Source organism: Pelodiscus sinensis, chromosome 1 (genome assembly GCF_052426305.1).
Source record: "Pelodiscus sinensis isolate ZL-2025 chromosome 1, ASM5242630v1, whole genome shotgun sequence".
NCBI classification, from domain to species: Eukaryota; Metazoa; Chordata; order Testudines; family Trionychidae; genus Pelodiscus; species Pelodiscus sinensis.
This window is the reverse complement of record NC_143052.1, coordinates 339233684-339258115: the sequence shown is the minus strand read 5'-3', so window position 1 is coordinate 339258115 and position 24432 is coordinate 339233684. Positions and strand designations below refer to the sequence as shown.

Sequence of the window (24432 nt, the reverse complement as noted above, 5' to 3'; positions counted from 1 at the left end):
TAGTAAATTGTTTCATGGTTAATTATTCTCACCTTTAAAAATTTATGCCTTAACTTTCAGTCTGAATTTGTTAACTTAAAATTCCAGCCACTGGATCTTTTTATACCTTTCTCTTCTAAATAAGAAGACCCATTATTAAATGTTTTGTTCTGTAGGTACTTTGAGACAGTAATCAAGTCACCCTTTAACCTTATCTTGGTTAAGCTCAGTAGACTGAGCTCTTTTGAATCTCTTATTATAAGGCAGGTTTTCTAAGCCTTTAATCGTTCTTGTGGCTCCTTTCTGAACCCTCTCCAATTTATCAACATCCTTCCTGAATTCTAGGCATCTCAACTAGATTCAGTATTAGAGCAGCAGTAACACCTGTGCCAAGTATAGAGGTAAAATAACTTCTCAGATCTGACTAGCAATTTCCTTGTTTGTGAATCCAAGGACTGCATTAGCTCTTTTCGTGATAGCATCATACAAGGAGCTTATATTCAGCTAACTATCCACCACAAACCTTAAATCTTTCACAGCCACTGCAAATCCCACATCCTGTACGTATGGGCCTGGATGCTTTATTCCTAGATGTGCATATTTATATTTAGATATATTAAGAATCATTTGTTTCCTTTCCCAATTTACCAAGCAATCCATATCACTCTGAATCAGGGACCTATTCTCTTCTTTATTTACCATACCCGCAATTTTGTAGTTTGCAAATTTTAACAATGATGATTTTATATTTTCTTTCAGAGCACTGATAAAAATGCTAAATAGCTTAGGGCGAGGAACCAATCCCTATTGTGACTAAATTGGAAACAGACCCACTTGATGATGATTCCCCATTTGCAATCACGTTTTGAGACCTATCAGTTAGCCAGTTTTAAATCAATTTAATGTGTTACATTTTAATTTTATATCATTCTACATTTTTAATCAAAATGTTGTATGGGACCAACTCCAATGCCTTATAGATGTCTAAGTATATTAAGTCAGAATTATTGCCATTATCTACCAAACTCACAATCCTATGAGAAAAAGTAAATTATTTTGGCAGGATCTATTTTCCATAAACCCATGATGATTTGGATTAATGACATTACTTTCCTTTAGTTCTTTATTAATCAAGTTCTGCAAGAGCCTTTCCATTATCTTTCCAAGGACTGGTTTTTCCATTTATCTTTTTGAAACACTGGCACAACATTAGCTTTCTTTCCGTCTTCTGCAATGTTCCCAGTGTTCCAAGACTTATTGAAAAACAAAATTTACAGTCCAGCCAATTCTTTTAAAACTCTTGGGGTGCAAATTCTCTGTACCTGCTGATTTAAATATATAAATAAGATCAGTAGCTTCTGTTTAACATCCTACAAAGATAGTAGTGGAATGGAAAGAGTGTTATCAACATTAGATGAGACTGCATCATCTGTTTCCCCCCCAAATACAGAACAGAAATAGTTAAGATCTCTGCCTTTTCTGCATTATTACTGATAATTCTAACATTTCCATCTAGTAAAGGACTAATATCACTCTCAGGATTCCTTTTGTCCCTAACATTTAAAATCATTCTTTATTGTCTTTAATTCTGCTAACTATAGAGTTCTTCTTGTGTTCCTTTGCTTCCCTTATCAATTTTTTACAATCCCTACTTAATGATTTATATTCATTACTATCAATGTCCCCTTTTGTTATAATCTTTTTTCTTGGTAGCTGCCTTCACTTTGCCACTAAACCAGGTAGCTATTTAACCAGAGGCCTTCTTCCCCCGACTTGTGTGATTGTGGCTTTTAGTAAGGTGCTCTTAAGTGATTCCAAATTATCAGTGAAATTTTTCAGATTAAATTCTTCGTCCCAACTCATCTGGTTCATAATTGTTTTCAGCATTGTGAAATTGGTGCTATTAAAGCATAAAGTATATGTATTACTGAACATTATTCTGCTCGCACATTATAAATGTGAACAAGTCATGATCATTTGTACTTAGGCTACCATTTATTTTTAGTTCTGTAATCACTTCCTCTTTATCTGTTAAGACAAGGTCTAATAAAAATTCCCCTGTGTTGGCTTCATTACTTTCTGAGTTAGGAAATTGTCGTTTATAATGCTTAGAAATTCCAAGGCTGTTTTAGTATTAGCAGCATGAGACCTCCAGCATGTATCACTCAAACTGATGTTCTCCCATGATAACAATTTTTCCCCTACACATTATAGATAAGTGTGTATGGAGGCAGTCATCCTGTTTCAGAGAGTGATTTGGTGGTCTGTAGACAATACCAACTAATACCCCATCTTATGCTTTATCTGTTAGCACACTGATCCATAAGCATTCAAGATCATTGTCTTCAGAGTTATCAGTGAGTCAAAAAGGTACACCATTTTTGACTCAGAGTGCCACTCCAGCTACCCTTTTGTCCATTTGACCCTTCATAAAGAGTTACAATTTTAACATTCCAATCATGCATTTCTCTCATTTATTACTTAGAATCCTAATGTTGGTGTACAGATAATTCAAGATTTTTTTCTTTTTATATCCTTTGATTCTTTGACTAATTTTGTCTTCAGCATCTGTATTTTGTGCTAATTGCTCATATTTTCCCCTTTTTGCCTCCCTTTTTGTATTTATCTTAATCCCTTCGTGTATTCTAGCTAATCTGCCTTTAAGCATATGGTTGGTCCCCTTTCTCCTGGGATGGAGGCCATCTAAAATATTCAGCTCCCTCTACCCACAGAAGGTAGGCCAATGTTCCACAAAACCAAAACCCTACACTTTACACAACTTAGCTTGCCACTAGTTCACTTCTGGGTTTTCTCACTCATGGGACAAGAAAAATCTTATAGGAACTGGTTTGGACCTTCTTCTTCACACTTCTGAGTTCCCTGATGTAATCTACTACCTGTACAATATTCATGACAAGTGTCATAGTACAGATCCCAGTCTTTCAATTTGTAGAAGCCTATCAAATCTTAAGAGTAATGTCTTGTGTCTTAGCTTTGGGAAGGCAGCACACTGTTCTGTTGTCCATCTGTCCTTTACAGAATGTTCTTTTGGTTCTTTTGAGTACTGAATACCCAACAAGCATCATTTTTCTTATTGGAATGGCAGGAGAACTCTTCAGTCAAGCTAGATTTTCTTACTAGTAAGACCAAGTTGCCATCTATATGTCTCTTACACTTCTCCATTCCTTTGGATCTGCTGGATCTTGAAAGGTATCTTTCAAAGTTTTCATGTTGAGGACCTGTATCAATTTGAAGCTTCTAGCTGTGTGCAATTCTTCCTGGTACTCTTCTCTCTAGTGCCCACAGTCTGCCCATTTTCATCTGTCTCTAGCTATGCAGAATGCCACAGTGACCTCTTGCCTCTGGTGGTTCCAAACCAACAGGCTTGTTCTCTGACTTCGACGAATACCTCAATTGATTAAGGTTTGCTTGTCTAAAATATTTTCTCATGACACAGCCTCCCTTTCCTGTGGTTATTTAGCTTTTCTTATTATTTGGACAGCATTGGGCCAAGAACATACTAGGAATTTTACAGATACAGGTTGACACTTTCTTAGTGTCAACACTTAGATTCTCTGGTCCGGCAACATCAGTGGTTTGGCACAGATGCTGCAGGACCAGAGAGTCCCGGTGGAAGGCCAGTGGCCAGGATTCCAGTGGAGGGCCAGTGGAGGGCAGGGCAGTGACCTGCCCACAGGGAGCTGATGGCGGGGCCTCTAAGCACATGGCAGGGGGGCTGCCTGGCAGAGCAGGGAGACCCTGCGTGGCGGGTCCTGGAGCCATGTCAGTGATGACTGCCCAGTGGGGCCAGCAGAAGGTGGGGAGCTGTCTGGGCCAGAGACAGGTGTCAAAAAATGACCTAGCCTGGTCTGGCGAAATCCCTCATCTAAGACTGGTCAGGTCCTGAGGGTGCCGGACTAAGGATGTTAAATATCGATTAATTTACTGCTCGAGTGGTATTTCCATCAACTACTTGACCAGTCAATAGGCACTTCCGCATTCCTCCTTTGAAATGTACAAGCAGGGAATAGAAGAAAGTATGAGGTGTACAAGAACCCCCAGCAAGGGGGCTCTTGTGCATTTCAAAGTTGGAACTCTGCATGCAGCCCGGGGCCAATGGGAAGTCTCGCTGATTCTGGGCACCATGTGGGCCCTTCTGCTTTGAAATGCTCAAGATCCTCCACCAGCTCTTGTGCACTTCAAAGCGGAAGCGCCCACATGGAGCCTGGGGTCAGCGAGGGACTCAGAGTCCTCCACTGACCCCGGGATTCCATGCGGCGCTGCGCTTTGAAATGCCATGCAGAGCCGGGATCAGCTGGGACTCTCCAGCTGACCCCGGGCTCTATGCACTTTCAAATGCCAAGAAGAGTCAGGGATCAGTTGCGGAGTCCCCAGCTGACCCCGGGTTCCGCAGAAATGCCACACGGAGCCTGCAGTCATCTAGGGAATACCCATCTGACCCCGGGCTCCGTGTAGCACTGCTGCTTTGAAGTACCCCTTCTTCCCTGCCCCTTTGCTGCCTCTGTCTAATAGAGGGGGGAGCAACTAGTCAACTCAACTATCTGATAAGCATCTGCTTATCGGATAGTCAACTAGTCCTTAACATCCTTGTGCTGGACCAGGGCGGTCCAACCTGTATATGAAAAGACATGACCTTTGCACCACAGAGCTTATGATCTAGACGGACCACATACAAATGCAGCAGGGAGGAAGGCAGGTAAAAAAAAGCAGAGTGAATGTGTATAGCAGTGTGGCACTCAAACTTATTACTTCCATGATAACATAGACATTTATATTTAACTAGCCAATTAGCCTGTCATAAGACGGGATTTTCAGGTCTTCTCTCCTGAGCTCTCTCGCTCTCTCTCTCTCTCCTCCTACTGCCTCCCCCCGCCTCTCAGCTCTCCTCCACCTCCTGCCTCTCTCTCCATTTCTTTCTTTCTCTTCTCCCCCTCCTGCCTCTCACTCTCCCTTTCTCTTCTCCTCCTCCTCCTGCCTCTCTCTCCCCTCCATCTCTCCCCTTCCCCTATTCCTTTACCTTTCCTCCCGCCGTGGCACTTGGCTGAGTGCTGCCTGCTCAGCCGGGCTGCCACGAGGGAGGGGGGCGGGGCGGTGACGTACACGGCCAGGGGCAGGGCCGTGTACGTCACCACCTTCCCTCCCCCTCCCACCCTGGGGGAGCCCAAACAGCCCCTTGCACTGCTGGCTCCCCTGGCGGCCCAGCTCAGGGGTGCAGCACTCAGCTGAGGGGAAGGGGTGGGAGGGGAAGGGGTGGTGGTGATGTACACGGCCCCACCCCCTGGCCATGTACGTCACCGCCCCGCCCCCTTCTCCTCCCTCCGTGGTGGCTCGGCTGAGTGTCGCGCACTCAGCCAGGCTGCCGCGGGGGAGGAGGAGCGGGGCTGTGACATACATGGCCAGGGGGCGGGGCTGTCTATGTCACCGCCCCCCTCTCCCCTCTCCCACGGCAGCCCAGCTGAGGGGCGCACCACTCAGCGCCACGGCGGTAGGAGGAAGGGGGGGCGGTGATGTACACAGCCCTGCCCCCTGGCCGTGTACATCACCACCCTGCCCCCCTTCTTGTCCCACCGGGGCTCAGCTGTATGGAGTGGCGCAGCACAAGCACCACTCAGCTGGGCCACAGCTGGGGAGCAAGCGGCGGCAAGCGGCCGTTTGGGGTCCGACTGCGGCCAGTGGCTGTACACCCCCCACCAGGTCTGCTTCCCACCCCCCTCCTCCTGTCCAGCCCCACAGCCACCAATCCTCCCCCAGCTCTGCTCCCCACCAGCCAGCCCCACAGCCACCGTCCTCCTCCCCCTGCCAGCGCTGCTTCCCTCCCCTCTTCCGTCCAGCTCCGCCCCCCTATCCCTCCCTCCATGGCATGCTGCGCCGCTCAGCTGGGCCCCAGCGGGGGAGCCAGTGGTGGCAAGCAGCCTTTTGGGGGCTTGGGGAGTGTGGACCCCAAAAGGCTGCTTGCCGCCTCTTGCTCCCCTGCTGGGGCCCAGCTGAGTGGGGCAGCACTCAGCCGAACTGCCATGGAGGGAGGGGAAGTGGGGCGGGGCGTTGACATACACGGCCAGGGGGCGTGGCCGTGTACATCAGCGTTACAGACTCACAGACAATGGGCTACTATATATATGATGCAGCGATTGTGGATATTTCCCTGTGCAATCACTATAGCTTGTCAAAAGATGTATATTTAGAAAGGACCTAGAGAAAACCTCTCCTGCTCCAGAATATAAATCAACTTCTAACTATTGAGGTCAGGAAGAAAACCGTCTCTGGGGGGCAGGTTATTCCTTAACTACCTACTGTGAAGATTCTTACACCTTATTGTGAAACATTCAGTGCTGTTCACTGCCAGTGGCAGGATATTGGATTAGATGGACCATGGATCTGATCCAGTCTGGCAACTTCTGTGTTTCTATGCAGGTCAGATGGGGGCTAGTTTCTAACTCACCCTTTCTCCTGTGCCCGAATTATTACCCTCTTTTCTGCTCTTTCCCGGGACTTCCTTCTGTGGCACACTAGCCACTGCTGATCACAGATATTCATTGTCAACTAAAGTGCTGAATCCCTTTGGAGCAGGAGTTTAGTGTTGCTGATTTTAATAGCCCTGAGCACCTTGCAGATCGCAGGGGGATGAATTCTCCTCCAGCCTGTGAGAGGTCTATGCCATTTTCACTGGTTGACACTTTTTTGTATGATTAGATGAAAGAAACTACCTATTGCAATAAACAGAATTACTCTTGGCCCTGTAGTTGTTTCAGTTGATCTGTGATGCCCAAACTTTCAAGTTGTGCTAAACAGAAAATAAAACCTCTTATTGCCATCATTCATTTGGAATACAGCATATGCTGGAAACTAGCAGCCTCTCTCAAAAGAGTCTTATCCAAAATGCTCTTATACAAACAGGGCTGCAGGATGGACACTAGAGGTTAAATACGTCCTTGTGATAAAGTGGGGGTGGGGAACATATGGCCCGAGGGCCAGATCCGGCTTTCATCTTGCCTAGAACTGGCTCCCGAGGCTCCTGCACCCTCCCTCCTGTCCAGACCCAAACCCAAGCCCGCTTCCTGACAGCCCTCTCCCACATACTGAACCCCTCATTTCTGACCCCACCACTAAGTCAACAGGAGTCCACAAAATCTACTAGCCCCAGCCCCCTAGGCTCTGGTGTGCAAGGGGAATGGGGGAGTGTCTTTCTACTTGTCTGTTGGGGGCCATGTGACTGACTTTTTTTTTTTTTTTTTGCTTTTCACTTTTTTTGCTGCACCCATTTTTCAGCAGCCCCCAACTCAAAAAAAGTTCCCCACCCCTGTGATAAAGGAAGTTCACACCTAGGCTGTGTCCAGACTCAGGGGTTTTTTTCGAAAAAAGTAGCCTTTTTTCGAAAAAACTTCACCTGCGTCTAGACTGCAGCCGCGTTCTTTCGAAATTAAATCGAAAGAATGCGGCTTTTCTTTCGATGGTGGTAAACATAATTCCATGAGGAAGAACGCCTTCTTTCGAAAGTGCTCTTTCGAAAGAAGGCGTCTTTGAAAGCAAACAGGCTTTTTAGAAAGAGAGCATCCAGACTCACTGGGTGCTTTCTTTCGAAAAAGCGGCTTGCTTTTTTGAAAGTTCTGCGTGCAGTCTAGACGATCTCTTTCAAAAGAAGCCTGCAGTCTAGACATAGCCCTAGTGCCCCAGCCTCACAGCCATTTAATCAGGAGCATGTCCTAATTTTTATAACAATCATCAGTGGGGATCAAATCACACTAAAAGCATGAGCCTCTAGAGCTTTAGCTAGGTCTACCTCCCATAGCTGGGAGATGTACCAGAGCTGAGGTCTAGTGTGGGTCAGGCATACAGAGGACATGTAAGACACACTAACCAATGGGTCACCCAGAGGTCCTTTTAAATTACATGGATAATTGTATTCGCTTTTCCACTCACTCAGTTGTTTGACAAGAACCTTCTTTCCCTTTCCCTCCCACCTTTATACTCTGTTTCAACGAGTATGACTATTTATAGACCAGGCAGAATTCCATTATGACCCTGACGCATGATTAATGGCTTCCAGTTTGGATGACCGATTGCCTACATCAGCTTTAATCACACTGTCTTCATTTGCTATTGAATCATCTGGAAATGGCACTCTTGGTTCTCCATATAACAACATGGAACAAGACAAAGAAAGGCATAAAATTCTCCACTGGTTGGCTTACCTATGTCTGAAATCTTTATTTCTGACAGACAGCAGCGAAGCAGGGAATAGAAGAAAGTATGAGGTGTTAGTGGCAGAGTTAGAAGCATTATTAGCAGATTGAAAACTTGACAGTAACTGTACCATACAATGCAATAATAAATAAAGACTTAGCAGGTACGACATTTTATATTGGATATCACTTGTCAGTGAGCTCACTTATGTACTGCTGCATATCACAAAGGAAGTATGATCTCACCATCTCAATGGTACTCACTTATGCAGGAGATGGGGTCAAGCACATTTCACTTTTTGCAAGCGTATTGAAAACACACCCACCCATACTCAGACCCTCACCCACCCCACAATGGAATATAATTTCAGGACAAAAGCCTGGTTTTTCTAGTGAGCTTTACAGCTTTTTCACTGTTGCTCATTGTGGTTCTTTCTATTTTACAAGGCAATTTATCAGCAGAGTTGTTCTGGCCAGTTTCTTTTGTATTTGATACCTGAATTTCAGAGACACCATGGCAGAGAATTCAAGAAGAATTTTTTTCCCCATAGGCCAAGTTACATACTCCATTGTAATTAGCTGGAACCACGTTGCAGCTGCCTCTCCTCTCCAGAAAAGAGCACTGTGCTCTAAAGAGAGTGTACTGAACTGTAGGGGTGTGACTGCTGCTTGAGGGGGCACATATACAATCCATTTAGGCCAAAATAAAGGCTCTCCCCCCCAGTTTTTATACCTCTGTACCCATTTAATTTATACCACATGGGAGTGAAGAAGTGTTTTTGGACCCCATAACCTAAGCATGTGCACAGATAAAGCAGTAATGGTTCCAGCAGGATTAACATGGGACTAAATTAAACTTTGTGGCTCTTTGGAGAATCCAACAAGGCCACTCTTTCAAGGTTTTCAATTTACTCTTTTTCACTCAGAAACTGTTCAACCAAAACTATACGCACAGAATGTTTCTAACAATGCTGAAATACAGAAAGAACTTGGAATGGGATTTTTAAAAATGCCTCAGGGAGTGAGGCACCCAACTTCCATACAATTACAGTGTGGGTTGGGCACCTATCTGCCATAAGCTCCTTTGGAAATCACAGCCCTCCATCACTAAAATAACCTTTCAGCACTGGAAGGATGCTATGCACCTTCACGTAGTCCACTATGGAATCATGCCCCAATATTTGAAGTCCCATTTCTAGTATCTTATTCAAGCTGTGACTTCACCAGAGAAGTGACTGTAAATATGCTATCATAGAGCTACTTGTTTGTTAACTCTCCATAATTTGCGTATTGAATGAGCTCAGGTTACTTAGAAAGCCCTCCCCCACACTGACTTTTATGTGTCAGTTGTAGGATCTCAGTTGGGATACTTTTCTCTTGTACATCAGCACCCAAAATAAAAATCTTATAGGCCAAATTAGGGTCTCAGTGGCACCCAATGGACTTTGTGGGCTTAAAATTCTTTTGCTGATGCACAAGAAGAAACAGAATCCAGCTCTCTCTCTTTTAATTATATTGATTCTTGTGGTAGGGGCAGCTGCCCTACCCAGGTAGATGGAGAGTTAAAGCAGCTTTCAGGGAAGCCATGCAAAAACCAGCCAATGGGAGAAGGACTTGTAGAGAACCCATCAGGAGAAAGATTGTTGGAGCAGCCAGTGACAGGCGGGAGGGCCATATAAGAAAGGGTGTTCAACAACAGAGCAGAAGCAGTCTTTTCCTGGAGTGGAAGGGAGAAGAACTGGCTGCTTTGAAAGAATATCTTGGAACGGTGCGTGGCAGAGTCATGGGAGCAACAGGGAGCTCCAGCCTGAGGACTGCTAGCCTGAGGACTGCCAGCTCCTGATACAAAGGGCTGGGAAGGTGCTGGGGCTATGGCAAAATAGTTCTGGGAGACAAGTGGTGGGAGTTGAAGGAAAATCAACATGTGGCTGCTGGCAGTAGGGTCTTTGGGTTGGGGCTTGGAGTAGTGGGCCCAGTCCCCTCTTTCCATCAACTGGCCACATAGGGAGTGGAGCAACATAGGGGGTGGCCAGTGCCCGAACTTCAGCCTGCCACTGAAAAGAGTGACTAGAATGGAGACTGCAGTCTGCCACTAAGGCAAGTGGCTAGATTGAGGATGTCGGTCCCCTGGAAGTGCAGAAAGAACAGAATGGGCAACAGCTGAAGGGCTGTGCCCAGAAGAGTATGCTGTGAACCAGGGAGCAATATGCGTCTCAGAAGTGGAAAAGAAATGATGGTGGGTGAGACATTAGTAGAGGAAGGCGCATTGTTAGACTGAGCTAATTCCCACGCCAGCCAGCAGGATGCGCTGCAGTGATGAGTCATGCCCTTGTACAATTCCTCACACCAAACAGGAATATAATTCAAGGCAACCTTGGGCAGTGAATCTGCAATGAGCTGCAGTTAAGTCAATAAGGATTTTCCGATGTGAAATTTGTTGCAGGGCTGAGGCCTTATTTTTGCCAGCAGACATAACTCTAAATACACATCTGCTGAGTAAGTAGGGGTCATTTTTACAGTCACATCTCAGGGGAGAGAGAAGTATCACATTTTTAGGCCAAATCTTGAGAGATGGTATGCAACTGCATCTTCTGGGAGCTGTAACTGTTCAGAGTCTCTCAGAAACTGGCTCTTAAAAGTATCCTGTAAAACCAAAAAGATTCAGCTTTGCCTCATTCCCTTACGTTCCACTGGGATGCTGTACATTATGGATGAGTTCTTGGTAGCTCTGTGTGTGTTGGGGGGAGGGGATTGGACCGTCTGGCTGTGTCTACACTGCACCCCTTTTCTGGAAAAGGGATGCAGATTAGACACTTCGGAATTGCAAATCCGCGGGGGATTTAAATATCCCCTGCGGCATTTGCATTTACATGGCTGCCGCTTTTTTCCTAAGCCGGAGAAAAGCGCCAGTCTAGACGCGATTCTCCGGAAAATAAGCTATTTTCCGGAGGATTTCTTATTCCTTATTGAAAGTAGGAATAAGAAATCTTCCGGAAAAGGGCTTATTTTCTGGAGAATCACGTCTAGACTGGTACTTTTCTCCGGCTTATCCCCAAGCCGGAAAAAAGCGGCAGCCATGTAAATGCAAATGCAGGGGGATATTTAAATCCCCCGCAGATTTGCAATTCCGAAGTGTCTAATCTGCATCCCTTTTCCAGAAAAAGGGTGCAGTGTAGACACAGCCTCTGAGTTTTCAAAAATGCAGTGAATACTTTCACCAGGAAAAAGAGAGCATTTGAGAACTACACACCTAATGGGAAGCATTGGGCACTAGAGCTATTTCACAGGGTTGAAATAAAGACACACTGTAGCATCCCACAGTCTGTGTCTGGGATTTGCCAGATAACTAAATGGCATTTAAAAAACAAAGTAAAAATGCACAAATTTCTGTCAATAGGTTAGGCTGAGTTAAACTGCAACAACATGTCTTTACCATTCTGTGTGCAATGTACTGGTCAATGAGTGCTTGGACCAAAATACATCACTGGCTAGTCATCTTGACACACACCTCCATGTAAAACTCCCAGTACAGAATGGACAGTTTCATCTCCAGTCTAGTTACAAACATGTTGCATTAGGGCTTAACCCAAAGTTCAGTGAAATCATTGGTTAGGCTCCTATTGACTTCATTGTGTTTCAGCTCAATCTCTGAAGGCAAACTCAATGAGTGTGATTCAGATGTTACTTTACCCCAGTTTAACTCTATTGACTTCCCTGGAATTTATCCGGGTGGTCCCAGCATGAGATCAGAATCAGATCCACTGCCTTGAACAGGGTAGTGTGTTTGTCATGACATGTTTGGGAGGGAAAAAGACAGCAGATGAGTCAAAACAAATTTTGACTCAGTCACAATATATTTTATTTCATCAACATTTATGGACCTTCTGTGTTTTCCCTGTCTGTATCTCACAGATTCCCTCTCCCCCTCTTTTGCGCATGCTGCTTTGCAGCCCACCCTCTTCCTCTGGCAAGTTTTCTTTTCCCATTTCTGAGGGGGCAAGTGACAGCAGGGTTACGTCTACACTGGCATGAATTTCCGAAAATTCTTTTAACGGAAAAGTTTTCCGTTAAAAGCATTTTCGGAAAAGCGCATCTAGATTGGCAGGATGCTTTTCCGCAAAAGCACTTTTTGCGGAAAAGCGTCCATGGCCAATCTAGACGCGGTTTTCCGCAAAAAAGCCCTGATCGCCTTTTTCACAATTGGGGCTTTTTTGCGGAAAACAGTACTATGCTGTCCACACTGGCCCTTTTGCGCAAAAGTCTTTCGGAAAAAAACTTTTGCTCGAATGGGAGCAGCATAGTTTTTCCGGAAAAACACTGATGATTTTACATGAGATCGTCAGTGCTTTTCCGGAAATTCAAGCGGCCAGTGAAGACAACTGGCAAGTTTTTCCACAAAAGCAGATGATTTTGCAGAAAAACTTGCCAGTCTAGAGACAGCCCAGGTGAGATGGACAGAATTTCTTCATCCAGCCCCCATTTTTCAATGAAGATTTTGAAGCAGGAATTCACTGGAGGTATTTGCCATCCCAAAATACTCACCAGGAAGTCACAGCTCTGGGAGTTCCTTGGTGAGCTCACTGACCTAGGTTTGAATAATCCTGTGTCCTGAGTACCCTCTATATATCATCATTAGTGATGTGTGTCCTTCCAAGTGTAAATCATCCCGGAGGCTGACTGTTAATTTTTAGAATTCCCACTAGTCTCTCATCAGACTAAGGAGGACACATTAACTCAGTCTGAGTTAGTGGGAAATAAAAGTGATGGACTATTTTGGGCCTGTGACTCCATTCTGGATGCATTCATGAGGCTTCACACCTTTCTGGTGTAAGTCAAATTTAGCAGCCTTGCACCAGAGATGAATTTGGCCCCTTCTGTGAGTTTAAAAAAAGAATTTGGGTCTCATTTACCCTCTAGGTATATAATGTTTCTGCACAATCAAAAGTACACAATTACCACAGCTGTGAGGGGCCTGGTGTACCTGAGCTCTAGTATGTTGGTGACATTGCCAGAGGGAAAGATCCTTCGGATATAGTTGAAGTCTCCAACATAAAGGCTTCCATCCGACCCGCATGTTAGCGCAACGGGTGCCAGGAGCTTGTTCCCATCTGCAAGGCCATTACAGCTTGGACAGGAAATGCTACGCCTGCGACCATTGCCCATAATGCTTCCTATGACAGGTGGCTGCTGAGAGATAAACTGGTTTTCCCCGTTTCCTTTATGCAAGATACCTAGAAAACAATAAGAGCAGAAAGGGAATAAAAGACAGATGGTGAAACTGTAGTAGACAGAGAACACATGGCTTGCTCCAGGTCACAGAATGAATCAACAGCAGCTCAAGAAACAGAATCCTGGCATCCCAGCTGTCAGATTCATGTTGCATCACACCACAAAGAGATCTCTCCAGGGTTGTCCCTGGGTTTTGTAGGATCCTGTGAAAAAAGGTAATGTCGAGGGCCACAACAGGCTGCAGTAACTCCAATAGCACAATGTTTCTCAGCCTTTTCAGGTTGGTGACCCCTTATTCAAAGTGAAAATTTTTCATTCTAACCCCCCTCCATTTACTAAAAAGATGTATCAATGCTATCAATGGCCAGCCTCTGTAATTTATTTGTGTAGGTGTTTCAAGAGGTTGAGAGAGATTACTTGATATTGAAGGGCAAGGGTGAGTGGGTAGGGGGAACCCAAGCTTTTCTTTGCTTTAGAGTATAATAAAATATCCAGTGCCTCACAATCCTTGGAATGGCATTTAGGGCCTTCCTACGGGTTGTGATGACAGGTAGAACAGCACTGTTGGGCCACTTGTAGAGTCAGGAAGGTCAAGACAACTTGTCACTAATGAGAGAATCTACTGGGGTTGTTCACTGGCAAGGAGCATGCTGGGTGATATTAGTCACTTAGGAAAATCTGGGTGGAGTATTAATTAGAGTAGGTTTCATCAACAGGGCCCAGGGGAGCCTCATTGTTGTTTGTGAGAAAATGAGGAAAGTTTTGATTAATTGTGCCAACTGAATGGTGGGTACCCTCTCCCTACTCACTGCTATCACATGGGATAATGCAAACTTTCTATCCTTTTTTCATGTTTCAGTCATTCTGTGCAGCTCAATACCCCTTCTCTAAACATTCATAAGAGGCTAAAGAATGTAGGCATTACAGTTTCAAAGACAGCTAAGCTCTAAGGAATTAGAGTATGTCTACACTGCCACCTTAGTTCGAACTAGGGTGGCTAATGTAGTCATTCAAACTTGCAAATGAAGCCCGGGATTTAAATATCCGGGGCTTTATTTGCCTGTTCCCGGGCGTCGCCATTTTTAAATGCCCCGTAGTTCGAACTACCTGCCCGCAGCTACACGCGGCATGGGGTAGGTAGTTCAAATTAAAGCTCCTAATTCGAAATACTGTTACTCCTCATTGCAGGAGAACTAGGGTGGCAGTGTAGACATACTCTAACAGAGGAGCTGGGCACATAAATTGAGGGATGGGAAACTTGGGGTGGGAAGCCAAGTAATTGAGTTTTCTGTGGAGCAGGATGATGTAATATTGGACATGTTCTCCTCAAGTGCACATTCCAAACCGTGTTCTCACCACTGGCAGCAAGAGTGCTTATTGTGCTGTGCTTTGCTAAGTGTGATTGTGTTGGGTGGGTTTGTTTTCAATGGGGTCAACAAAGGATGGGCCGTATATAACCATGTGCATACACCCCATGTACTTACAGAGGATTGAGCTTTGGGATTTTTTTTGATGACCATGAATTAATTCTCATTCCTTATATGTAGTATAGAGTAGGGATGTAAGCAACTAGTTGACTAGTCGACTACCCGATAAGCATATGCTTATCTGGTAGTTAAGTACTGACTCGACTAGTCGCTTCCCCCACCTCCCTTTGCTGCCTATATCAGAGAGGCAGCAAGGGTGGAGAGCAGAAGTTGAGGGGAGCCGGCTTAAAAGCACTGTCTCTGCAGGGGGTAGGCGAATCAGGTGTGGCGGGGGGACTGGGTGCGAGTCAGAAATCAGCTGATTCCTGGCTCACACCCAGTCCTCCCAGCTGAGCCTCTGCTTTTAAATTATTAAGAGCCAGGGCTGGGAGCTAACCCTACTGTGGCTCTGCAGTTTCCCCCCTTATCCCTACTACAAAGCTAGGGCTGCACACTTCATAAAAATGTACAATAGATCTACAGCAGCTTGTTCTTTTCAGATTTTCCCACACAAAGCTGCTGCTAAATGTAGGTTACAATGAAGAATTTCTTAGTATAGTGTGTGTGTGTGTTTTCCCTCTGGCTGAATTATTAATAGAGAAAAGCAACAATGCATTATACCACTGCATCACCCATGCTCATTTGTTAGAGCCAACCTACCGCTCTGTATGTTGAGGGCATGGTGTTTGTCCAGGGACCATCCTCCAAGTTTGGAAGCATCAATTTCATAACCTTGAAGGACCGCTGTCCTCTTCTCCCACAGTATCAGGTCAGGACATGATTCATATTCATAGCCCACAGAAACTGGGAGCAAAGGGGAAAAAAAGAAGCCCATAGGTTAATAACCTCAGAAATGCACATTCAGCAGAGAGCTGAGAGCTTTAATTAGGTGGGGGAAAGGCCATTTCTACAGGCAAGTGCCAATTCTATTTAAAATACCATCACATTAATGCAGAGTCTTAATATTCTCATCTTTAAAGGCCACTTGCAGAAAAAAGGTCAACACAGCAGTAGATGTTGGACAAATCTGCTAAATATTCAAAAGGTGCCGACTCACAGACACAATTCAAAGCAATGGATGACCCTTAGCAAAAATGGGTTTAGCAAAAATGGTCCCAGACTCCAAAATGGTAGCATGCTGCTTCTATTCATTATTTCATTTGCTAAGGCTGCCTGGCAGAAATGCAGTGGGCTGAGACAGAGAAACATGGTCTAGCTTAAAACAAAACAAAAGCAGTACACTCCACTAAAGTAGACAGGTTGAGGCCTACATAAAAAGCAGGGCCCCAAACTACCCACAGTAGGTAGATACTTCTTTCTCTATGAATTATCTCAGAGGGGTAGCCATGATAGTCTGTTTCTGCAAAAAGGAGGAGTCCTGTGGCACCTTAAAGACTCAAAGTAGGTTTTACCCACAAAAGCCTAAACAAATCTGTTAGGGCACGTCTATACAGCAGTCGAATTAAGATATGCCACTTAAGTTATGTCAATTGAGTAACTGAAGTCAAAATAGCTTAATTTGGCTTTTGGCGCTGTCCACACAGTAGAAAGTCAAAGGAAAAGCACTCGTCCTTTGACTTCCTTTACTCCCTGTGTAATGACGGTTACAGGAGTTGGAGTAAGAAGTCCTCCAGCTTGACACTATTTCGAAATAACGGCTTGCTGTGCAGATGCACATTTTTTTCAGAATAACATCAGTTATGTCTAAATAATGCTGCGGTGTAGAATACCCTTAGTCGTTAAGGTGCCACTTGGACTCTCATTGTTACGAATAATCAGTGCATGATATTTTGTCCAGAGCCTCACTTATGCTGTAACATAGGGTTCCTATCATGTCCAATAGGCAAAGAAGCTCAGCCCTATGCCTAGGTGGAGTAAGAGACTCACTCTCTTTCTCTGTAGACTGAGACAAAGAGGCCCCTGCTCTCCTCCCAAGAGGCAGATCTCCACTCAGGACAAGGGAACAAAGAGGCATCTAGCTGCAGAACTGCAGATATCCCAGAACTGTTCTAAGGTCAAGAGGAGGAGGGTCGTGTGGATGTCTGTTGTTTTAAAATAACAGCGGCAACATCCTGGAGGTGGGGCTCTCATCGTGCTGTGGCCATTGTCAAGGCTTGATCTACTACACTGGGTTGAACCTAGTGCAGAACTGTGAGTGAAGGACCATAGCTCCTTTAAGGATTCTTTGGCTGACTGTCAATCAGATAGGGAGCAACCAATGCCTGTGCCTCTCCACCTCCAGTGTCCTTTCCCTAACAACTGATTCAACAGCTATGACATTTGGGTTGGGTGGGCTCTGATGCCCACCATAAGGGGAAGGAGCGGTAGCTTTATGACTGTTATGCAGGCAGCACAGAGGAAGCTTCTCCCTCCTGTAAGGACTTCAGCTTCTTCAGCTGCAAACACTGCTGGCCATGAACCATGAATGATGCTGTGTTCAAGATTTGGGGCAAATAACTTGTGCAGCCTGATTCTCCATTGCCTCACATCTTCTGTAATTGTTTTACAGACACAGAGGACCACACAAAATACAGGGCAGTGGAGAATCAGGCCTATGATGGTTATGTTGTGATGATGTTCTAGAAATGGCAGTGAAGAGAAGAAAATGTAAGAGCAGGATAATCTAGAATAAGAGAGAAGACATGTTCTGAGGTCAGCTTACCAAAGGCTTCCGAGAGTCCGTACACCTTCTGGCTGTAGACATCTGTCTTATCCCAGATGAAATAATAGGAAAGGTCTGGGGCAGCAGCAAACCACTTTCTAAAGAGGCGTCCTTCTACAGCAACCATAAGGTGGACTTTCATGAGGTTGAAGGGGATGGTAGGGTGGGTCATGCTGATCCTCAAGACTGACTTATAACCAGCCGTGCGACTGCTCAGGTAGCTCAGCTTTATTTTACTGCCAGCAATGTTAATCTCCTCTTGCAGGGCCTGATGATAAACAGCCAGGAGGTGTTAATTCACAACTGACCAGATATCAAATGGCAGCAAAGTTGCAATTAACCAGACACGTGCATCTTTTAGAAAAACTCTTTGAGAAGTTCTAACCCAGCCCACTTACAAGGCATCACTTACAAAATTTACACAATTTATAAGGTTATTTGCGAAGGCCCATTCCTTATGTGTCTCTGGGGGTATGTCTACACTACCACCCTAGTTCGAACTAGGGTGGTAATGTAGGCAACCGGAGTTGCAAATGAAGCCCGGGATTTGAATTTCCCGGGCTTCATTTGCATCTCGCCGGGCGCCGCCATTTTTAAATATCCGCTAGTGTGGACTCCGTGCCGCGCGGCTACACGAGGCACGGAGTCCGCACTAGCGGACATTTAAAAATGGCGGCGCCCGGCGAGATGCAAATGAAGCCCGGGAAATTCAAATCCCGGGCTTCATTTGCAACTCCGGTTGCCTACATTACCACCCTAGTTCGAACTAGGGTGGTAGTGTAGACATACCCTGGGGGATTTGTATGTGTGTGGGGAAGGGGACCAACATGCCCTCAGCCAATGTTCCTTTTTTCTCCGTTTTCCACTGTATCTTGCTGTTTTTGTTGGTGACCATCTTCATATCCTGGGCTCTTTTGTGAGACAGTGCGCCTTATGTGTCCCTGTATCCCTCCGGCAGCTATCATACCCGACTCCGGACCATCCTCTCCTAGCTTGCTCCAGTCCTCTCTCTCCCCAATCCTGCCCCACTTCTTGCCAATGTCTCACCATCTCTGCTCCTTTCTTCCCCTCCTGCCCTTCACCTTCCTTCTGCTTCTTTCCTTCCTTATCCTCTGCTCCTGCCCTGCTCCTCTGCCTTGTTCCTGCCCTCCTGTCTTCTGCCCTGACTGTGCTCCTGCCCGTTCCCCCACCAGCTCCTGCTCCTAGCCCCTGTCCCTTGAGCTCTCACCTTGTCCCCTAAACCTATTTCTTGTTTCTCTGCTTTCCGGCCATTCCACTTCTTCCTCTTCTGCCACCATGTTGCTTGGACACCAGCAGGCGAGTAATGAGAACCCCAGAGACAAAGCTGTCTGTTTTCAGTCCCATTGCCCTTTGCTACAGCAGTCCCCACCAAACTGGGTGAGAAGCTGCAGAAAAATTCTTGCTCAGGGCTAGCTATCCAGGGGATTGAGGCTGCTCAGTACCAGTGGAATCTTCAGCAAGTCTGGCTGCTTAACTCTATCCAGTCTCTTCTGAGCATATAGGAATATAAGAGTTTGGGGAGGGCTATAACTTGGATAGTTTGGGGCAAATTTTCTGGAGTTGTCAAAAGGCATGAATAGTGGGGCAGTCACCCTGCCAAATTTTCAGTAACTGCTCCAAATCACAGAGAGGCAAGAACTCCTAGTGAAATGGCAGTATGAATTTCTGTAATACTCACATTACAATGTATTTTCCCCTAACCTTGTTCTTTGAAAAGGCTGAACCATTTTAGCTGAAACTTTCCTCTCAAAGATCAGCCTCAGACAGATGGCTGGCATAGAAATTGTGTAAGCAACTGAAAACGGGCTAATGAAAAGTATTGGGTAATCCAATCTACAGGCATTGCTACCAGTGCTGACTATAATAATGCTTTTAGCACTTCCATTGCATCTGGGTTACTGAAGGCTGTGGAAATCTGCTTTTTAAATAGAAGCCAATCTTCACAAGAACCCTGCCCATTTTATGGATGGTAAACGAAAGACAGATGAGCTAAAAGGATGTGCTAAAGATACCCAGTCAGTGGCCGAGCCAAGAACAGCCCATAGCAGTCTGAACTTCCTTTTAGTGCACGACTTGGAACCACTAGACTCAACTCTTGTTTTCTGAAGCTTAGCCAGCCTGAGTTGTGCTGGGATGTGCCTCTTAAATAGGTTTTTGTTATAAATAACCACCAGTCTGGGAAATGAAGTGCCTAAAAGCGGCTGTTTGGGCTATTATCGAAGACCTAACAGTTTTTCAAGTGATAACTCACAACCTCTGAGCACAGCAGCACTTGACAAACTGATGCATCCTGGAAGTTAAAGTACTGTTCCACCACGTTCATAAATATTTACTTTATCTAATGCAGCCTTTTCAATTTACATTCCTATGCCCTTACGAGGGTGTAAAATGACAGATGTGGGAAAACCCAGGAATTTTAAAATATATTTTACAATCTTAGCAACAAGCTATGCTGGCACCAGGCTCAGCTGAGCAGTGATGCAAAGAAAGTGGCCTCTTGCATCTAATCTGTCTTCACATACAAGCTATTTAGGAAACACCAGCTAGAAATAGCTGCCACCAGCGTATTGTTTTGCAATATCTGGTTCAATTCTGTGTATGAAATTTTTAGTTTTCTCTGCCATAATCTATGCCTATTGACTGCCATTGCAAAGGAAGGGTCAACTGAGTAGCACATACACATCAAACAAATGCCAAGAATATATTTAAAAGGATCCTGCCAAAAGAGCTGATTCAAACAGTGAGGATCACAAGAATTTCCAAAATAGTTGCATATTGAGCTTTGTCGCATTTCACAATCAACACTTGTCCTAACACACAAAAAATGCCACTGGAAAAAAGATGAGCCATAATCTGCCTAGAACACACAAGAGTAACAGAGCAGGAATTATCCCCATACTTCTGTTTAGCTATTAATTAGTACTGCAGCTATATTCATACAGATATGTATGCTGTGTTTGTACTGCACCTTGCACAATGGGGCTCTGGTCTGTGACAGGGCTCTGACATGCTAGTTCAATAGAAATAATATCTCAATAATCTGCAGAAATGGCTGACTCACTACTAGACTTATAACGGCTTGTTCTTTACACTTATTTAGAATTCTCTCTGCTGCTTTCCTTTAACCCATTGATATCAGTGAGTCTTTAACTCCTGCCTGTTGCAAAGCCTGACAATTTTGCATGTTAGACGTAGAAACGTTTTGATGCTCAATTAAATGTTAACTGAGTTAATGTTTCTTTTCTCTCACTATCACACGCCTGCTCCAATGAACACAGAAACTATTACTCTGTTCAATTTCTTCAACATGACACACATAATATTCTGACCCAAAAACTGATGAGAAACAATGACATTTGAGTACTATCATTTTGCCTTTTGGATGACAGATTAAACTAAGGCCCTGACTGCTTGGGAATTAGCCCTGATGTCCCATCAGAAATTCGACTTAAGATATTATCCTTCTGATTACCTAAAATCCCCATTCAGTTGTAAAACTGTTATTTTGTTGCATATAGTTAAAATAGCTGAAACACTATACTCTAGAGATTTTTGCATTTCTGTGAAAGATCATTTGTATTTCACACCACTGAGTATTTTGGGATCTTCTATAAATGTCTTATGACTCTGCTTTGCAATATAATAAATATTCCTATATCCCTCAAGGAATAAATATGATTACGTCCATTCATTTTAATATTTCTCTATTGAGAAGTGTGTCTAATAGAATGCAATGGTAGATTATCAAGCACTTTTCCAGTAGGGTATTTTTATAATGTATGTTACACAGTGTGGGAATTAGGCAGATGAAGGCAAAATCCATATTGATTTCGGTAAGGCCAGGATTTCACACCAACACTATTTTCTTCAGATTTGAAGACTGAGAATTATGCTCTCAAGCTTTGGGAAAGTTCAGTGCAGAATTGTGCCCTTGAGCAGAACAGCAGCGTTACACATTTTAGCAATGGGTGCTGAAATGTACACTGAAGGCCTACATCCTAAAATGTGTCTCGCAGCCACCCTTTCCCTGTAGACAGGAGGTAAGGACCCAGTGCAGTTTTTGCTGCTGGGGAATAAGCATTTCGTTATCTATCTATCAGAGATGAACAAAAACGAGAGTTATGTTGGCCAAGTGACTGTTTTTGATTTTTTGCAAGTATGTAAATAGATAATGTAAATCAGGCAAGGCCTCTAGGCTTCTGGAAAGCTGCCAATGGAGCCCAAATCAGTGTCACAGACTGTTTTAACAAGTACAGAAACAGAACATGATGCACCCTCCTGGACGTGCTTCGCTCTGCTTGACTACTTTTAGCAATGAAAGGAGCAAAAGTGTCACTTTTGAAAGAAGATTCATACCTGGATTTCTGGAACAATGGGGCCTTTCTCTGAGCAGGAACTTGCAAATGCTGTCAGGGGGGATGGGGAGACCACTGGGTTGGGACGGGCAAAGTTGCTAAGATCACAGCTTGGAATCTCATTCTCTTCATGCCTCATAACAATGGTTTCCATTACAAAAAAGCGATCCCATGGCAGCCAGAGTGTGTGTTCCTGAGTGATGAAGGGAGCCCGTTCAAAGTGTAAGATAATGGAAATCCCACCGTTGGTGACGAGATCAAAGCTGTTTTAAGACACAAAGTACAAATAAAAATAAGACAAATGGTACTTAACATGTTCATAGCACCTTCCAAACAAGGACCCCACTATGCAAATATTAAAGGATTAGTGCTCACAACCCCCTGTGAGCTAGAGAATATTTATCACGCCTGTTTTACAGATAGAGAAACAGAGGCACCATAAAGTTAAATTGCTTGGACAAGGCCATACTGTAAGGAAGTGGCAAAGCCAGGAATAGAAACATTCAGTAAAGAGACAGTCATTGAATCACACTACCTTCTTTTTAAAAGACAAAGTTTATGTTCATGATTGCTTTACTGAGTTATCAGCCCTCAAAGGTTTCCTTTATTATTTTTAAGAACATATTTAGGATCCAATATCAGTCACACACCACTTGGACTTGCACATTTAAGTAAAATATTTGGAAAGCAGTTCCTCCTTCACCTACCTGCTCAGAATTCAGCCACTGCTGACCTCACTGACATACTGTTTCATGTGTTAGTGACAACATCATCCATTAGGGCAGGGAGAACATGGATCAGCAAAGAAATAATTTTGGGACAGGAGAGTAGAAGAAGGAGCTGATTTTACAATAACGTAAGTTTCAAATGTAATGGCCAGATTTTCAGAAGAGCCGGAGTCCCCTGGCTCCCATGAATGGGAGCCCAATACCTATGAAAATCAAACCCTGCACAGACTTGGAATTTGTATTCCTAAATATATACCCTGTGCTGTACAAAGACAGAACAAAAAGATGGATCTTACATCAAAGAGCTCATGATCTAGACTGCCCTTGTTTAGCTTCTTTATAATTTATAGTCACAGCATTGATGTGCTTTGGTTTGATTCCGCCCACCCCCGTTTGCTTTTTACATTAGAGCTTTGCAGTTTGTCTGCACTGGAAGATTTATAAAATGCTGTAGAACTAATGACATGATGACATCACAAGAGCAAAGACAGCAAAAAAGAAATTGGGAGGGAAAGGGATTTTAGTCAGACTTTTAAGACCCCCAGTGTTTTTGTTTCCTTATCTTAATATCTATTTAACATCTATGCCTAAAACACTTTTTGAATAAAGGAAGTCTTTGTTAGACAACACTGCTGAATCTTCAATTAATGTGTTAGGCTCCAAATTAGGATGATATTTAAGCATGTTCATAACTTTCAGCTTATGAGCAGAATCACTGACTTCAATAGTACAATCCACATGCTTTGAGTTCAGCGTGTCACTACGTACCATCCTGAATACATTATGGGCTTGTCTACCTTACCATTTAAGTTAATGTAACTTACATTGTTCTGGGGTGTGAAAAAGGCACCACCCTTTTGAATGATGCAAATTATATTGACTTAAGAGCTGTCCACACTAGTGATAAATTGGCAGGAGACGCTATCCTGCCTCTCACTGAGGTGGAGTAATTGTATTGACAGGCGCATGCTCTCCTATCGACATAATGCATTTGCTGTAGCAAGCCCTAAAGTGCCCTGAGTTCCCCAATACATCCTCAAGCAAAACCAACAGCAATCTAATTTGGTGTAATGATATTTCTAGATGAAAAAAGCAGAAAAAAATCTTTTTAAATTAATTAAAAAACTTTCAGGCATCTTCACAAATCACAGAGAAGCAACAAAGAACTCAACCACATTTTAAAAAAATCCCTGGCTGATCACTGTTACAACTTATTATTTTCATCCACTGTCATCATTTGGCTGTATCTTAGATTCTGCTTACTGAATGTAGTTATGAAAAGAAAGTTATTCAAGTCCATGGGGACAGCATTTAAAAACTTCAAGGTATGTAAGGGGTTTATTCTGCAGCTCAAGTGGGCCATCAGCTTCCCAGACCTATGTAACTTGGCTTTTAAAAGCCTAATGGCTAATTGCTTGCCAGCTATCTGAACAGCATTTGTGCTTTGATGAGGACATTTTTAACAGTCAATTAGCATTTGGCAAGCCCTGCTATTAGAAGGGAAAAGCTCACTTCGCACAAGGCTGAGCACTAAAGAGGGCGAAGGAAGGAAGGGATAAATGTAAAAAAATTATGTTCAACAACTGTTGGAAAACTAGGAGTCGTTTATTTATAGAAATGCCTCTGGTTCTGTCATTGGCGAGCAGAGCTGGTAGGAGCTCTGGGCGCTAATGAGCTTTGGTCAGGCATGTTAGCCTTCAGGGGAATAAAACCTGCTTCTCCCATGGACGCGAAACCCGAGCCAGAAAGGAAGGCATCGATCTAATGTCAGACTCAAGCAGCTGTGAAAAC

General features: G+C 44.1%; 1 protein-coding gene across 7 annotated transcripts in view; it reads right to left on the bottom strand.

The window, feature by feature from the left end:
* The window catches only part of TENM4 (teneurin transmembrane protein 4), an 870263-nt gene that overhangs the window by 73546 nt on the left and 772285 nt on the right, over nucleotides 1-24432 (bottom strand). For all 7 annotated transcript variants that reach the window (XM_075919469.2, XM_075919465.2, XM_075919468.2 and 4 more), the window contains 4 exons: nucleotides 21915-22176; nucleotides 17538-17805; nucleotides 15536-15679; nucleotides 13162-13411 (listed from right to left, as the gene is read on the bottom strand). In XM_075919469.2, coding sequence (XP_075775584.1) covers nucleotides 13162-13411; nucleotides 15536-15679; nucleotides 17538-17805; nucleotides 21915-22176 — 924 coding nt within the window. The remainder of the gene's footprint in view (nucleotides 1-13161; nucleotides 13412-15535; nucleotides 15680-17537; nucleotides 17806-21914; nucleotides 22177-24432) is intronic.